Raw genomic sequence first — 18900 nt, forward strand, 5'->3', positions numbered from 1 at the left:
CGACTGCTACATGTAGCGACACGGATGCATTTTGTGCTTCGTAATATAATGAAAGGAACTCAGCATACCTTCACTGATTGGATCCAAAATTGGACAAAAATGTACAAGTTTATTACAAGAGCGCATACCAAATTATATTTATCTAAGCCTGTGCCAAATTATATTATCTAAGACCTTGCGTAACCGCTTTCACATATCTGATTGCGCAAATCAGATTGTCCTCTTTATGATACATTTGATAAAAATTTAATAAATAGCTGAGATTCACAATATAAATCCTTATGTCAAATTTCATCCTCGCAGATACTTTCCTTTTTCGATTTATCTTATTGGTATGTTTTCTTAGACCCCTTTCATGAATTTTTTCTCAATTTTGGAAGACAATTTGCAGCAAAATAATATATTAAATTTCATCACTCTGGCTCAATTTGTTTTTGAGTCGAATTAGCATAATTCAAACCAGCTGGAGTGATCTTCCCAAAATTTTCAAGCACTCTAATAAATTTGTCATGCCAGAAAACGCTTTACCTGAAATTGTAGTTCGAAATATTAACTTTTGGCATCAACTTAGCATTTTTATTGAATCTATTGCGTTATCCTTGGCGAGTTATTTGGCGATTAATCTCTGCCATACTTTAGTATTATAACATACATCACATTACACCAAAATCTAATTTGTGTTTAAGATACTTTTCTCAGCAGATTTAATTTAAGATTTGACTCAAAACTGCACTTGTAGTCACAAAATCCCATACCATATTCGATACATTTAAGATATTGCGTCTTTGAGAAAAGTTATTTTTATATTTCTGAAAGTACAGACCGACAGACATTCAACACGTAGTGGGATCTGTCAAAAACTAAAAGGTGTCTACACTATATATGTTAAATTTGGGTACCAAATTCTATATATCTAGCTCTTAGGTGTAAATTACTCGAATTCGGTGTAAAGATTGCACACCAAATTTCAACCATCTAGCTCTAAGCGTCGTGGAGTTATTGTCACAGATAGAAACTTTCTAAAAATGTATTTTTCGAACGCGGGTCTAAAACGTGGAGGTCCGTCAAAATCTCGAATTCGAGTTTTTGTTGATTACTATACTTTATCTATACTACATATACAAGAACGCAAAATGTGGAAAAATGTTATGCATATTTCAGACACCAGAAATTAATAAGAGGAATTGCCCCCCCCCCTCAAGTTTTTAGCATATTCTGCAATAAAAAGTCTTATTCCTCTCTCGCCTGTATAAAGTTACGGATCATGGATAAGGGTCGGAATGCCTTGCATAGTATTAGAGAACAATAATTGCAAAATTCAGATCACCGAGGTGATTTTATTCTTTTTATTGGATCAACCATGCAAGTATTTTGGATATTTATATCCTATACCAGATTGCAAGCAATCTCTGACACGAAGCTGTAGTCAGAAGATTACTGTAACATTCCCCTTTTCCCAGTACTGATAAGACATTTACAGCCAGCTGTGTCGTTACAGCTAATTATTAAACTCCTCGAGATAGCCAGATGGTGGATCTTTTCATCTGGGTGGTCTCGCATCTGTTCATTAGCGACTACATCTGTTCATTAGTGAAAGACCACATGGGGAATTCCTCGTCCAAGAGGTATTGATAGTACCTTCAAAGAAAAAAAAGGGGTGTCCAAACATCTGGATGCTAGATGTTTCTCATTGTGAAAGGACTATGATAACTCCGTGTTCCAGAATAGTCAGTTATGAAAGGTGCTTTACTAAAAGGACCTTCCCACGACCCACTGGCGCCGCTGAGGGAGCATATTGCTGAACCCCGATTGGCCGAAAGAGCTCAAATGACCAATGTAAATTAAGAGGCGAAGATTGTCACCGAAATAAAGTGCGGAGATTTTTTTTAGGAGAAAAGAAGCGAATTGCAGGCGGACTGTTGAACTACGCCAACGAGTTCGGAGTCCGAGAACCAACTGAGTTTCAAGAAAGCCTTCGACTTTGACTGTTGTGTCTCCTACTACAGGTGTAAATAACATTTTATTTAACAAAGATTAGAACGAGTTGTTCTTTGTATATATAGGGCCGTGAAATAAAGAATTGTCTGGAAAATCTGCTTCTTTATTTGATCAGTCTAGATCAAGACATCACATTACCTACCGAATTTCATTGATTTCAATCATTACACTTAATGAATGTGGAAGGAAGTACAGTCCGATATACGGTCAATTCTTACATATTTCATTCAAAATTTGATAAAAATTTACATTTTACATCTAAAATGTACAATAACCTATGCACTAAATTTTATTTAGTTTATTAAGTTTTGAAGTTACTAATTGTGCTCGATTGTTTGCAAATGCAATTATTTTTAACTTGTAGAAAGAAAAAATGCAAACAAAATTCAGAAAAATAAAATTAAAGATGTTTTAAAACTTCTGGATTACATTCCACCAATCTACTATAATTACTGCAAGAACTTGGTTGATGATCCTGAAGGAATAGGGAAATTGCGGAAATGTTGAAAATCCAAAATCTTAGCTCATGGCGTGTTATGTATTTTATTTTTTCCTTAGCTGGATTATTTCTCTTGCATAATTATTATTATAATAATATATTTCATAGCTTCCGTTATTTTATTTTGAATTGTAGAAAATAATAGAACTATCTTATTAACTTTGAAAAGTCATATGGAAGCATACGTTTATCAAATCTAATGATTGAATATCTAAAACAGTGCCAAGCGACACAGTTTTCGACGATCACAGTTAATTTATAAAGAAAATATTATAGTAATGTCATATTGTTATCCAGAATAGCTCAAGTATTACTAAGAAACTGGCAAAAGAAACAACTTTATTTTGATTTCAATATTTCATCTAACTTTCTAATCGATATATCTCAGAAGTTTAGAAATGTGACTTGGTATTTCTCTTGCCCCGACCCGTTCAAGAAATGCTTATCAAATTTTGAACAATCTATCATTGGGAAGAGAATATAGCCTGGCTAACAAGCGACCATCATAGCAAGCGCGTTTTTCGCAGCAGTATATAATTAACAATCATATTTAACGGGTTATTTCGTTTACACAGTCAAATAGATCAAACAATAGTTAATGTCACTTGCGTGTCCTTTCTTGATGGTGAATTTGTACATGAGTGCGGAGCCATCGAGCCAGTGATTGAGCGAGAAATCCTCGTCGAAATCCCATTTGGCAGGCCCCAGTCGAAAAAGTTGACCTTCCACCCAGTCAGGTATCTTTCCTGTATAAAGAGAAGGCAGAATTTAGAATTGCTGACAAATCTTGACTTTTATAGAAAAAAAAATTATAATAGTTTATTTTTCATTTGAAATAAGATTTGAGAAGAAATATTTATGAATTATACTAAATATAGAAAATATAAAATTGCAATAGACAATCTGAAGATTCTATAAAACCCCAATTAATATCACAAGTAACAATATATTCCAAGCATTCATTATATTAAATGTTTGGGATATTTTATATTACCAAAATTAATTATATTTACAAAAATTAAAATAAATTCAATTGCGATTCTAATTTCTCTAAATGTTTCTACATATGAATCTCACACTTCCATAATTTTAATTTTGACTTAAAGATTTTTGATAATTTAATAAATACTTTCGAAATAATTTATAAAGATTAATGTACATCGCACATAAATATATGTTGCATATAAAAATGTGTATGTTTTTGTCCGAACTGGAGGAAATTTGACATGTGCTTCAAAGCCCAAGCATTAATTTATTATTTTAAATTTTTTTTGTTTCAGGATACGAGAGTTCTATTCTTCGTTTAGTATAGCGAAGAATAACGAGTATGATTTTTTCGACATTCTTTTCGACCAATAAATATTTGGCACAGAACTACAATTTTTTGTAACAAGATCACATTCCAAATTTCTTTAATCTAAATCGTTGCATTTTTTAGTTGTATACGTGTTTACATAAATGAGAATACTCATACAGAGGTGGTCAACTATGACAAATTTGATATGGCTCTAGACGCTAAAACTAAATAAAATTCTATCCATCGAGTAGCTTTCTTTTTATAATATACTGCTATAACTTACACAATCAAAAAATTCCTTTGAATGCATCTAACTTGAAATTTGTTATAAATCGACACATTTTATATAAAATCCGCATTTTATAAGAAATCCGCATACGAAATCCCTAGGCCAACTGAAACGTTTGAGTTATAGTGATCATAAACCGACCCGTGTTCAAAGATTTTTTTAATTAATTTCAAAAAAGTGTTTGTCGGACTATGATGACTAAAATTTTTATCAAAATCTCCAGTTTTCTTTTTCCTTTCTTTTCTGTTTTTGACACTATTAATATTAGAGAATAAAAATAAAAAGAATAGTTATTCTTCGAAATATAATAAAGGCTTTTGACATCAATGCTGTATATTCATCCTGACTTGTATTTTGCAATTGATTCAAATCTGTCTTGAAAGTGACAATTTAAATTCATTAAGTAATTGAGGTGCTTATAATTTGGTGCCATATAAAAGTAACAATGTCATAGAATTACTTATAGAGGGAATAATATCCATAAAGGTTTCCTATAAAAGAAATAAAACTCTTAAAATATGAAAAGAATGAAGCCTTACGAACGTGGCGTGGTTCCAGAAGTGGCAATGAAGTCGCAAAAAAGAGATGGCAAGATAATACCCGATTATTTTCTTCCTTTTTAGTCAGTGGAACCTATGCGTCCACTTTATCACTTGGCTATTTCAAAATTTTGTTTTTATTTTCACGTATATGAAATGCACCGAGAGAAAGCATTGTAATCATTCTAAACTTTGACCTCGAAGTTTAGTGAATGAAATTTAGTTCATTTAATTCAGTTATAAAAATGATTTCCTTAAAGATACACAAACAGACTCAATTTATCTGTATTTAGTAAGAAGATCAAATATGTTGTTTAATTTTGTCTGATTTTTGTTGAATTATTCTATTATCTTTTTGGATGAACAAAGATTTATTGATGTACAGTTTTTCATTTATAGCGATCACTTTTGGTCCAAGCCAAAGCGATCGCTACATCCGAATGAACAGTACAACCAAAATGCTTAAAAAACAAATTTGGAGTAATACAAAGATACAGAAAAAAACTGCCAGACATAATTCGCATTATTCATTGAGTTTAAACTAGGAAAAATCGATACAATGTTAAGAATTAAGGAAATAAATGTGAACCTTTTTCAACTTTTTTTAGGAAAGCGTATTAAATACTAACTTATTTTTTAATTATCAAGCATTTATTGGATAAATTGTTCATAAATGAAGTTTATCAAAATATTCAGCACGCTATTGGAATAATTTTAAAGTCTTCGGTCTTAAGAAACAATGGTCTACTCACAAGCCATCTTTTTCTCTCACTTTAAAGCAGATGGGGGGCATTGAGCAAGCGATTTCTCAATGCATAATCTTTGCCTCCCTCTTCCCCACATCGTTTTCATTTACGCATTAACATTCCTCCGTGCTACAAATTCAGTATCTTTCTACATGTCAGCAATGAATTAAGCAACAGGTGGGAAATTTCCAATACTTCGGTTTTGGACTTTTCTACCCGATTGATCTCTACAAGCGAATCGCTACAAACACTACAGTAGAATGTTCTGGGTATTTGGATAGGGAGATTCCGTTCAAAATTTTGATCAATATAAAAGAATGCTACATCTGCGATCACTATAAGAGGCGACTACAGTAGCTTTTTTTAAAGACAATTTGATTAAATAAGTCATTGTTTCGTTTAAGATACGTCTATGAAAATTGCCGAAGACATTTATTCATTTGAGTTTCTTAGTCTTAATAAGGAAATTATCATAGGAAAAAAAAAGCCACTTCACTCATTATTTTTAATTGCTTTTATAATATCTTAAAAATGAATACAAAATTTATACGTCAAAATATCACAGATGAATATTTAAAAAAAAGACTAGACTTTAAGGATAAAGTTTCTGAATGATAATTTGGAAAACACCTTCCAAATTTTGTGCTACATTTAAATGCGTATCCTAATAGCCCAAAAAAGTTTATTTACTGATGGTCTAAGTGAAAGTAATTCTAACACAATGTTTTGTTGATGTTTGAATTATTTAGAAATAAGAAAAAAACAAAAAAAAAACAAGATTGAATTCAATTATTTCACAAGAACATACGGAGACTACATTCAGAATCACTTTCATAGCATTATACATGAAAGGCTGACTACCTGCTTCCAAATTTTACTCTAACATAATGAAAAATGAGTCTACTTTCTCTTTTTCCCCATAAAAAAAATCAGTTTCCACTTTTATAGCTTTAAGGATTAATTTAATCCTCGATACATAAAAGAATTAAAACTTACGAAACCCGAAAACATACGACAAAACTGGACTGTAAACATTCGTATTTGGAAAGTGCCCAGGTCACATGAGAAATGTTTCGAGTTTCAAAATCAAAATAACAATTTAATAAAATCTCTTATGCTACAAGATAATGCAGAAAACAAAAATACTTAATGACTCTTATTACGAAGAATTTCAATTTATAAGCAAAACAATTTAGAACTATTTATTGGGCATGTGGTATGTATGTGTTTATAAAAAAATTTCTGGAACACAAATTAAAAAAAAGCCTCCAAACTTGTGCACACGAGTTCATGTTTCGATAATTAACTGCAACCTTAATTTGCATAATGACCGCAAATAAAATGTAGGTAATAAGACCTATCAAACCAGTTACTTAGGAGATTTCACTCTTTCTCCAATGGTGAATTATTTAATAACAGTGACTCAATTCTCATAGCAAATAGAACAAAAATTCACTTATTGTCTCTTAAATCAAAATGCCGTATGTCAGGTTTGGCATACGAAATTCAACAACTTGACTTACGACAGAATTTTTTATCTATGCAAGGCTAGCTTTTTGGTAAATATGCAGCAATTTGAGAGCAGATGTAGCTATCATATAGAACTTAACATACAGATCAAAAACAAAATGCCATCAGTCGCGAAAGGCCTCTGCTGTTATAACAAAAATACGAACTCGCGACGTTTTGATATAACAGCGATGTAATCTTATCCTTGTTCTTGTACACGTTGTGAAAATCAGCTAAATGTAAAAGCGAATCATTAAAATTAAATAGCAAATCTAAAATAATTTTATTTTCCTCCAAAATTACTTCTAAAAGTAATATTTTATACATTACAAATATTTTTTTTATTTCAAATCATTTGTACCTTAATAATATCAAGGCAAAATATAAATTTCAACTTCTTACAATTATTATTGAATTAAAGCCCTAGGATGAATTTCCTTTAAAATCATGCTTTTAAAAACGTGGATAAAGAATAAACATACCTCTCCAATATAGTATCAAAAATTTTTAGTATGCATACAACAACATCAGAATGCAAAACATATGAACTTCTGCACAGTTAAAGTGAACCAAAGAATAAAAACTTACATTTGAATCAATGTTGCAAGACAAGATGCAAAAAAAAAAAAAAAAAAAAAAAAAAAAACACTATTTAAAAAAAATTTTTTTAAATTTAAAATAGACATATTTAACAGAAAAAATAAACTATATCTAGTTAACATTATAAAGTAAAAAGTAAGTAAATATGAAAAAAATAAAACCCTGAATATTAAAAAGAGTTGTTTTAGTTACAAATGTATCGGTACTTTGTATATGAAATTTCAAATAAGTACTTGGAAAAAGGCAATGTATAAATAGAAAGAGTTTATACAAACGCAATTTAGATATTAAAAAATATTTTTTTATTTGAAATCTCCGTAAAAATATTTTTTTAAAAATAAAAACAAAAATTAAAATTCCGATAGCACCAATCTAGCAACTGAAAAAAATACTTGAAGAAATGAAAATGTTTCATAAACTATGGCTCGTAATTATATTATTTCGTAACTATTTTCACTGTTTATCTTTCACTATGCAATTGTGTTATATATAGTATAAATTGTGTTATATATAGTTCTTTATCTAAAGTAAGATTTCTAAAATAATAAGGACTTCATAAAAATATAAACTTCAAAGCATGTTTCCTTTCCTTATTACCTTAAGTGTTGTCAAAGTGTGAAAAAAAATGCGCAAATTGTTTTACTAACTTCTTTGCTTAAATTGGAAAATACATTTAATTTCAAGAAACTTTAAAATTTGAAAATAACGGGAAAGGATTTATTTTAGCCATAAGAAACATATACAAAGTTCATTCAAAAACCAATTAGACGAAATCGTATTGTGAAATAACCAAGATCATAAATACTTTAATTCTGATTGAAACTTTAGATGAAACAACAGCAAACAGAAAAAAAAAATCCTGGCGAAAGGTTCATTAAAAAAAAAAATCAATTTCTTGAGTTAAACCTTAATTAATAGCTTAATAAACTTCAACTCAATGCGTGTATTTAAATAAATTGCTTTAATTTTTATTACAGAGAGTTGTTTGACATGTTCAATAATAAATAAAATTAAAAGAATCAATTATTTAATTCTTTACACTCCTGTGTCCCGTCAGATTGAAAACGATGCATCATGAACAATGGTTTCTGAAGGATAATGATTATAAAAGCCGTATAATAGAAAAAACTTAATTTTTAATAATTATAACAAAACAATGTGATTTTAGATCACTGAAATGATCACTCAAATATGTATAATGCATCTTATTACTTTATGGACTGCAAAAGTTAAAGAATTTTCAGATAGCTAATCTACGATGTAAAAAACTTTAAATAGTTCCAAAATTAAAAAAATTCGGCTAATTTTCTAACTCCACCCCTTTTCTTTGTCAATAACAAACAACATATCGCAAAGACTAACTAGTTTGACCTTAGAGTTTTAGTTCGCTTGTTTTCTGAAGTTATCGCTGCTGGAAAACCATTTTTTTTAAATAACCCACAGAGTAGATTAGCAATTAAAATGAATCTTCCAGTATCCATTTGCGTAGTTTACGATTTTGCAATATTACCACTGTCAGTTTTAAATGATTCATCGCAATTTCTGAATCATCTTGCTTGTGCAATGAAGGCTGTTTCATGGGGTCGCATCACAGTAAGGATTATTTTTTGTGTAAAGACATCAAGTACGAGTCTTTGAATCTTTATTTCGAATCCTCGGCAATTAGGTCAGGTAGGCAGGTAAAAATCACTCCTTCAAATATTAGTTTTTTTTATAACTTTTTTTTTGCAGTGTAAAATGAAGACTAGTTTCAATTGCATATCATAACGTTTCAAGAATCAGCAGTTCCATTGGTTTGATCATATTTACTTTTTCGTATACGTAGTATAGAGAAAGTATAGTAACCTTCGAAAAAATTTGAACTGGAAATTGAGGAATTTCCACATTTTAGACCATTATGAGTTCTGAAAACTTTTAGAAAATGTTCATTTATCTGTCTTCGACAAAAATAACTTGGGATAGACGGAAGAAATTTGGTATTCGATCTTTCCAAATTCAGATTTTTATCAAATTTTGAGTAAAATCTGTTCAGAGAAAGTCCATCTGTCCGGATGTTAGAATATAAATTAACACAATTACAAACGAAAAGAGCTAGACAGATAAAATTCTGTACAAAAATTTTACATCGGTAGTGTAGACGCATACAGAGCCGGCCTTCTCTTCAAAGGGGCCTAGGTGCAAGAAGTCATTTGGGACCCTAATTTTTTTTGTAAAGCAAATAAAAATAAAATACAAATCTGAACATAAATGCATATTTAATGCTCGATTTTTTTTGTTAATACATCAATTACTTCAGAAAAATTACAATTTTTTGCAATTTCTTTTCCGATGCTTAATATAGCAAGTGTATTTAAGCGTTCTGAAAACATGCTTGACCGAAGATGATTATTAATACAGCACTTGCTGTAGCAACTGGCAACGTAAAGAAAAGTTTTAACACAGTTAATACATTTAGAAATAACTCATTATAATTATTTAGTAGACATTGCAATATATCTTGTGCGTTATTTACATCTTTCTTTCAAAATCAAATCCCGTAACAAATTTCTTGGATTTGGTTTTCATCTAAATCTGTTATAAAACTTTACAATGTTTTCGGAACAGTTCTCTAATTCATATTTTGCGTCTTGTGACAAAGCCTCATGACAGCCACGTAAACACCTTCAATAGCTCTTAATCTCTCACAGAATAAATTTCAATTTTTCTGGCGCCTTTGTGGTTTTTAAGGGTTTAAGACTGAAACCATGTATAAAGCTTAAAGGATAAATGTAGGAAGAAGGTAAATAAATTATCTATATCATCATTTTTCAAAATATTACATTTTTTCATGTATAAAACAGATTCCTAGTTAAAGATGAATTTAACAGAAAATAAAAATAAAGCTACAAAATACTAATTATATTTAATACATTCCATGTTAAATTTTAGCTAAATGAATGATTGCATTTCACTTTCCAGGTTTTGAGCATTGTTTTGCCATTTGAAGCTTCAATTCAGTTTCTGGATACTTTTTATAGTAAGACAGTAATTAAAGGTCCGGTAAGACTTAAGATTAATGTCCAGTTACTTGCAAAACATTAAAAAATCGTTCCAACTTTCTGAAAACTCGTCAACAGTCAATCAAATAAGAAGGGGTTTGGTGGTGTTCCTAGCCAGGACTTACAATAGTTAAAAAATATAGTTTATAGTTTATACATAATATAGCTTTTAAGTATAGTTTTATAGTTTGCACTTATAATAGTTTTGAAAAAAATTCTAACTCCATATTTTTACGAATCGGCACGTTTTAGATCTCCCAGAATCTCAGAAACTTATTTTTTAAAAATAAAATCACGCCTATGAGTGAACACAATTCTTCAAAAGCGTTTTCAGCTTCATGGGTGAAATTTTGTATATGGTCTCTACTTCAGATTTTAAAGTTTCTATCAAATTTTGAAAGAAGTGCATTCAGAGGAAATTTGTGAATTCGGTGGTCCAAAAGTAATTTAACACGTTAACAACAAAACGAAGAACGCTAAATGTATAATATTTGATGTACATGTTTTAACATCTGATGATGTGTCCGCGTTACAACGGAAAAAAGGGTCCAGTAGTTTGAGGGTAAAGACTCCTGAACACCCGAGGGCAGAAGTCTGACTTCCAGCTCATATGAAGATGACACTCCCACACTCTCTTGCACAACCCCTTATTACAGGGGGGGGGTGGCTCTTTCACACATCACATAGATAGAACACAAGGGGAAGAGCAACCATGCCCGAACCAAGACTCGAACCCGGGACGCCCAGATCACGGGAAGACGTGCTACCCCTAGGCCAGCATGCCGACGATTTTACATCTAAAGTATTTCAAATTTGGATTGATCGTCTGTCGGTCTGCTCGTTCAAAATTGTAAACGTAATAACAGCGACTTAATCTGAAAACTGATCTTATCATTAAAATAGTTTGGTATGGAACTCCGAGTTTCATTTGATTGACAAATGAGCGTCCAAAATAAATATTCGGTTTTATTCATTATTCTACGAAGCACTAAACGCTCATGTAAGGGATTTTGAAAATTGGTACTTCTTGAAATGTTTTTTGCTGCATTAGTTTCGCGTGATCTTTATCTTTCAGCATATTTTTGCGCGTTTCTTTTCTTTCTTTCACTTTTCTTTTGTCTTCCACTTCCTTTGTTTAACTAATTACTACACTAATATGAGATGGCAATTTACCTCAAATACAGCACAGGGCAGAAACTTATTTCTTAACATATTAAGTAAAAAGGAAATTTCTCAAATTTTACTCAACACATTTTTTACAAATTTTAATCAATTGTAATCTCGATCGATAGTATTCGTTTTAAATCCCTCATAAAAAATGCAGTTAATATTCGAAAAAATATATAAATTAAAACCCACATAATTGATTTAACTCCCCTCTTTGCCCCCCTCTAGTATTCTATGCTTGATTATTAGATTTATTCCATTGTTAATTTAGTAATAATCACTGGTTATATTTCAGTTGTTATTGGATGCAGAAGTTTTCAGCAATCGCTTATTATTGTTGTTAGCAGAAATATTACTGTTTAATGTTAAACAAACGCACAAAATACAAACAATATAATAAATGAAATAATGAATCCACCTTCTGCTGCTCTGTTAAGAATCATTTCTCTTTTTGCAACTGATCGTTGTGTGACTTTTTTGCTGAGCTATGCTTGGTGCGTTTTGTGAACATTTCAATGAGGCTACGGCCATCGTTGGATGGATCGTCCTATGGACGATCTTGGAACTGTTGAAATATTACATGTTCCCTCACTTACCCTCAATCGGAGATCTGTTTTTCGATCCCGATTTGGATCAAGATATTGATACACCATCTGATCCACCTGCGACTATAGTAGAATCCGTCCCAGTGGTTCGCTCCTACACGGTATTTAGGATTTGCCAGGCTTTAGAACTTCCAGCGAAATTGGCTCCATCTGCAACCCAGAAGTTAGATATCCCTGTTGTAGAATCCTATATGGTCTACAAGCTGTGTTCTGCTCTGGATTTGCCTGCACGGATGGCTCCTGTCGGAGTGCCAGTTGTAGAATCCTTTGCGATCTACCAGTTCTGCTTAGCCTTGGATATTCCAGTGAGATACCGATCGCAGAAGGACGCAGTTTAAAATCAAAACTGCCGTCGGCTGCCCGATGCAGTTTTTAGATCAGAACTATCTTCGGATGCAGCGATGGAGGGTGGGTGGGAGGGGAACAAAAGTAGCCCACCTCCAAGTGGTGTTCCCTGGGCAACGGTGCAGTTCTTTGGAACTGCATCGGCTAAGAGGCTACTCAAGTATGAAACAAAGTGAACTTTTTATTTAGTTTGACAAAATTACACACCTAATTTTTTATTTTGCGTTTTAATACCTCCAAAATTTCATTACAAGCATCAAATTCAGAACATGTATTTATGGTAGCAACAACTACAATGTTTAGATAAAAGTAAGAATTATATATTTTTTATCCTAAAAAAATAAAGAATTTAAAATATGTATTTGACAAAGAATTGTTGTAGAACTTACTCATACAGAAAATCAGTAGCGTTGACAATCAAATCTGATGAAGGAATCTTATAATGACTTGAATTTGAAAAATTATAGTAAAAATTTACAAATTCATAACAACTCGTCGCCATATATTTATAGCCGGTTATGAAAAAATAGATTAAAGGGCTTATGGCCAGAGCCGGCCTTCTCTTCCAACAGGCCTGGGTGCAAGAATTCATTTGGGACCCTAATTTTCTTTTTAAGCAAAAACTGAACATATATTTGTAATACATATTTATTTAATGAGGGTTTTTTTTTGCTAATAAATCAGAAATTACAATAAGAAAAATTACAATTTTTTGCAATTTCTTTTTCGATAATACAGCAAGTGCATTTAAGCGTTCTGAATCATGCTTGACTGAAGATAATTTTTAAATTTTAATTTTCTGAGAGCTCAGAACTTGCTGTAGTAACTGGCACCGTAAAAAGAAGTTTCAATACAGTTAATACATTTAGAAATAATTCATTATAATTATTATTTAGTATGCAAATTAAAATATTTAGTCAACAAATTCCCTGACTTAGGTTTTCATTTACATCTTTGTTATAAAACTTTACAAAGTTTTTGGAACATTTTTCTAATTCATGTTTTTATAAAGTTTTTATATCAGTAATTAATTTTAACCAGAAATAATATTTGGTATACTTTTAAATCTATCTTCTATTTGTACAATAACAGTATCAATTGCAGTGTTATAAAAATAACATCTTAATTCCTCTATCGGGTTTTCTATAATTACGTCTTTGGCTAATTCAGAATATAATCTTTTCCTTTTTCGAATTCGTTTTGCAGGAAAATGTTAAAATTATGTGCTAGCACTTTTGCTTCGTCGAAAAATGTTTTAAAGTTTGTTCTTAAATTTTGGATGTTTTAATTTTATTGACTAAATTGAAATCCGAGTCAAAAACAATTGTTTCTGCTTGAAGTAGTTTATTTATAGTGTTAATTTTAGGAAATATTGTAAACAATACATTTAAACATAAAATAAGTAACATTTCTTGCACCTAATAAACTTTTAGTTTCGGATACCGTTATACTATCGTTACTTGCATAATTTAAACATCAATAAATTCTTCTAGGGCATTGCAAGTTTACATTTGTTTACAAACTGTGTATACATTTCTTTCACCTAATATATTTTGGCTTCCCAACAAGTGTCACATAATGGTTTAAGAATAATGTTAAATGCTTTGTAGAATTTCCCATCTTTTTCCCATTGCAGAAAATAAGCAATATAAACGCTGTAATATCCCCCAAATTTTTTTAACTATATATACTGCTGGAAGCGGCATCACAAATTAATAAATTAAAGGAAAGTGACAGGCAAGAAACAAATTGCATGCAGATTTAGAGAAAGTATTCTAGATTGTATTCCTTCACATTTCCCTTTCATGTTACTATCGTTGTCATATGCTAGCCTTCTACAATTCATAATATCTAAATCAAGCTCAGTAAATCATTTCAATAGAGTTCTTGATAGTCCTTCTCCAGTCACATCAGTTACATAAATAAACCCTATAAATGACTCGTTTATAGTTAACTTTCTCTTTAAATTTTATATGCCTAATAACGATTGAAGTTTATTCCTTATGGGAAATATCAGGAGTAGGATCCCTTTGAATACTATAGTACATAGCTGCTTTTATATCATGTTTAATTTTGTTAAAGACTTCATTTCCTGAGGTAATTTGTTCTTTAGAACTATGTGCTAAATGATGCACAATTCTATTTTTCGAATTTATTATTTTATTTAAATAACTATTATTTAGTAGATGAGGTAAGTGATTGTAAATCTATTTACCTTATATTAACAATACTTTTCACACTTGTACAAGACTATAATATTGCCGCATTCAAAAGAGGCAGTCGACTCTGCATGGCCGAATGGTCATAGCACTGATCTCATAATAAAGAGATCGTAAGTCTGAATCTCTCTAGAGACAATGTCATTCACAGTCTGTAAAATATTTCATTCCTTGATTCTATGTTTTCCTTTATTTCATGTTCCAAAAGATTCTGGACTTTTCTTACTGTCTCCAGACAAGTGTTCTGGACTTTTCTTACTGTCTCCAGACAAGTGTTCTGGAACTTTCCCTGCTAGTATAAAAGCAGAAGATCTGTCAATCACTGTGTTCTGAGTTCAGAGTTGAGTTAATAAATTGATTTAGCTCTACTTCTTGTGTGTGTTATTGAGTTCCACACTAGAGTACCCACGTGACAATATATACTATGAACTTCATATATTTCCAAATTCGTCGGCAGCTCCATTTAAACTTCTTAGTTCTTTTCATTCCGTCATGGCCGGTGAAGCAGTAATCGTTTAATTTATCTTCTTTTACTTTTTGTTTGAGCAATTTAATATAAACAAACATAATAGAGCACGCATAAAAAATATTGCATTAGATGCAGAAAAAGTATATAGATGATTTACAAGTCCATTTGAAACCGGCTTCAGCCTCAACTTCTGGCCGCCGCTTGCGCCCAGAAGTCGCGCCGCTCTGTCTGAACATGTCTGAAGAGGATTTCTTTATTCATAAATCAACTTCCTCCCCCCCCCTTATAGGTATCACTATAAGCATTGCGTAATAGCGGCGTCAGTCGAAGCTCAGCCAACCACGTGGAAACAAACATTTATACTTTCAGTACGTGTAAATGCTATTATTGTTCTGAGCACTATTAATTCTTAATTACGGTTGGACCCCCCCTCAGTCGCAGGGCCTGGGTGCATAGCACCCGACGCATCCTCCAGATGGCCGGCCCTGTACGTATGACCAATTTTGAGCCAAATCCAACAACGGGTTGACTGTCTTTCATTCAGTAGGTACTTTCATAAAATTATAAAAGCGATAATTTTTTTAAAAAAGCAATGGTTTAAATATATCATAAGGTATAATTAATATTTGGTATGGGATTTTGTGGCTAGAAGTACAGTTTTTGTGCCGAATTCTTGTTAATTCTATTTAATTTAACGATTCAGACTTCTATCTTCCGCTGATCTGTTAACGCTATCCTTTATAAGAATCAAAGAAATAAAGAATAAACCAATAAGAATTCCCTGAAGCAATTCTGGTTCTAGATTAGAGTATTCATTGAATGCTTCAAAAAGTGGTCATTTCTCCCATTCAAAAGAAGACACATAAATGGCAGTCACCAATTGACCTGTATTACCGTTGCTTTGAACGAGGAAAAGAAAGCTATTAAATATCTATCATAAATATGTAATTACTTCCCGAAGTGAAACCAAACAAACAAATGTATATGTCTATAGGAATATGATAAGCTCAGACAAAGCCGAATACATTCCAGCTGCTAGACGAAGAATGTCACGCTATGTTTTAATTACTGCATTTCGTTTCTTTTTTTTTTATGTCATCTAACATGCTCGCAGGTGCTTTTTTTGTTATTTGATATGCAAATGTTAGTTACAAGCTACTTACCTAAGTTTGAAACGAAAACTAGAATGTTTTAATAAGATTTTTTTTTTTATTGTCTGGAGGAAAGTTTTTTATTGAATAGTATAGGAGATGCAAACATAATAAACACCCATGTTGTTTACCATGCTAATACGTAAAGTAATTATGGAAACGGAAGTAGAAAATGAAATGCATATTAATTAATGTAGAAAATAAATTTTATCAAAAGTTCGGCAGTTAAAAACATGGTAAAAGTGCAAGAGATTGATAAATCGTCAATTAGATCCGAATTTTAATCAAATTTATAATATAATCTAGACTGAAATTAATAATAAAATATTTGGTTTCTTAATATTCAATGCGGATTAAATTCCTCGAAATCTCCTTTCAGCGTTTCGAGTTTTTTATTTTGAATATGATTTTTAAAAATATTTTCTAATTAATAAAAACGTATATTTATTAGAGTATAAAAAGTAGACAAACTTTTTTATTAGCCGATATAAATAGTGCACTACTTACTAAGCTCTACATTATGTTAATAAAACTATTTTAAATATTTTTTTGGCATTTAACATTTATTATTATAAATATTATAGAATCATGATATGCATGTTTTCTCAAATTGACTGCTATTGCTGAAATATGCACTGTAACATTCCCCATTTCCCAGTACTGATAAGACATTTACAGTCAGCTGTGTCGTCGCTGTTACTTATTAAACGCCTCAAGAAAGCCAGATGGTGCATCTTTTCACCTGGGTGGTCTCGGATCTGTTCATTAGCGACTACAATGAAAGACCACATGTGGAATTCCTCGTCCAAGAGGTATTGATAGCACCTTCAAAGAGAAAGGGGTGTCCAAACATCTGGATGCTAGATGTTTCTCTCTGTGAAAGGACCTTTCCACGACCCACTGGCGCCGCTAAGAGAGTATATTGCTGAACCCCGATTGGCCGAAAGGGAGCTCAAATGACCAATGTAAATTAAGAGGCGGAGATTGTCACCGAAATAAAGTGCGGAGATTTTTTAGGAGGGAGAGAAGAAACGAATTGCAGAGGACTGTTGGACTACGCCCACTAGTTCGGATTCCGAGAACCAACGGAGTTTTAAGAAACCCTTCGACTTTGACTGTTGTATCTCCTACTACAAGTGTAAATAACTATTTATTTAACCAAGATTAGAAAAAGTTTTTCTTTTTATATATAGGGCTGTAAAATAAAGAATTGTCTGGAAATTCTGCTTCGTTATTTGATCAGTCTAGATCAGGACATTACAATGATAAAATAATCTCCATTTTAAGTATTGTTTAGTATTTAACATAGTTTATTATTAATATTATCAGTATTATAAAATCTTGAAAATTATTTTTTCAAATTGCTCTCAGATGGAATATCTGCTCATATGGAATGAAGACTTACTCAAAAATATTAAGAAATGGTAAAATCAATGAAAATAAGCATCTCCGCAAAATTTTAGAACTAATAAATCATTAAATTCCATTTGCATAAATATGAAGACAGTCAAGTAAAAGCTAGTTGAAACTGTTTGAATATTACAATATATTTAAAGTTAATTCTCTAATAATTTTTTTAAACTGCATTTTTGTCGCTATTTTAGATAAACTATCAAGCAGTATTCGAGTGATTTTTATTGTTCTAAAAGTTAAAACAAACTTTTGCTTATACAATCTTACAGCTTATTTTATAAAATATTCAAATCATAAAAATCGACGGAAAACAAAATGAATTACAACCACTATAAATGTGTATATTGTGAACTGTAGTGACGTGATGTAGGTAAAATGCAATCAACGCGAATTCAAAAATAAAAAACTCACTTTAAAGTATTAAGGTTCGCCTTACATTTCATTAGATTACATTACAAGGTCATCATTTCTGCGGTTTAGAGAGGAGAACCATAGAATTATAAAAGTTTAAAGTATGCAACTCATCTTCTGTATTTTAACTCCATTGTTTTCGTCAGGTTTTTAAAAACGCATTGAATGCATGTTAACAAATTAGCATAGGGAAGAGACTACATACGAATTTCGTTTACAAATTGTGCAACAGCATCAGCCAACTCCTGTCCTCTCTTCGAATACCAATATGGGAAAGAATCCAAAAAAATGTATCAAAAACCTCTTGGAGTAGACTAGGATGTAAGAATTAAATATGAAGTATAAACGAGTTAGAGAATGAGCTGGTAACAGCCTGTGGAGAATTCTATAAAAGCGCATCGATTTCCAGAGTTTCTTCATCAATGGTTCGACAACGCAGAGCGAGTAATATTCATGCAAATGAATTTATATCATTTTGATCTATTTCCAACTATACTTCACAAATTGTCCCAATATTACAATCCTTAAAGACAGTCAATTGATCTAATGTTAGATTTTTAACAAGAACGCTTCTCCATTACTCTTACTAAAGATATTTTTAAAGA

The 18900-nt window shown here is 31.3% G+C and overlaps 1 protein-coding gene across 1 annotated transcript in view; it reads right to left on the bottom strand.

The window, feature by feature from the left end:
• Positions 1-18900, bottom strand: part of LOC129988112 (beta,beta-carotene 15,15'-dioxygenase-like) — a 70872-nt gene that overhangs the window by 32035 nt on the left and 19937 nt on the right. Inside the window, exon 2 of the mRNA XM_056096241.1 lies at positions 3107-3243. Within this exon, the coding sequence (XP_055952216.1) occupies positions 3107-3243 (137 nt within the window). The remainder of the gene's footprint in view (positions 1-3106; positions 3244-18900) is intronic.

Source organism: Argiope bruennichi, chromosome 10, assembly GCF_947563725.1.
Source record: "Argiope bruennichi chromosome 10, qqArgBrue1.1, whole genome shotgun sequence".
In the NCBI taxonomy this organism is placed as follows: Eukaryota; Metazoa; Arthropoda; class Arachnida; order Araneae; family Araneidae; genus Argiope; species Argiope bruennichi.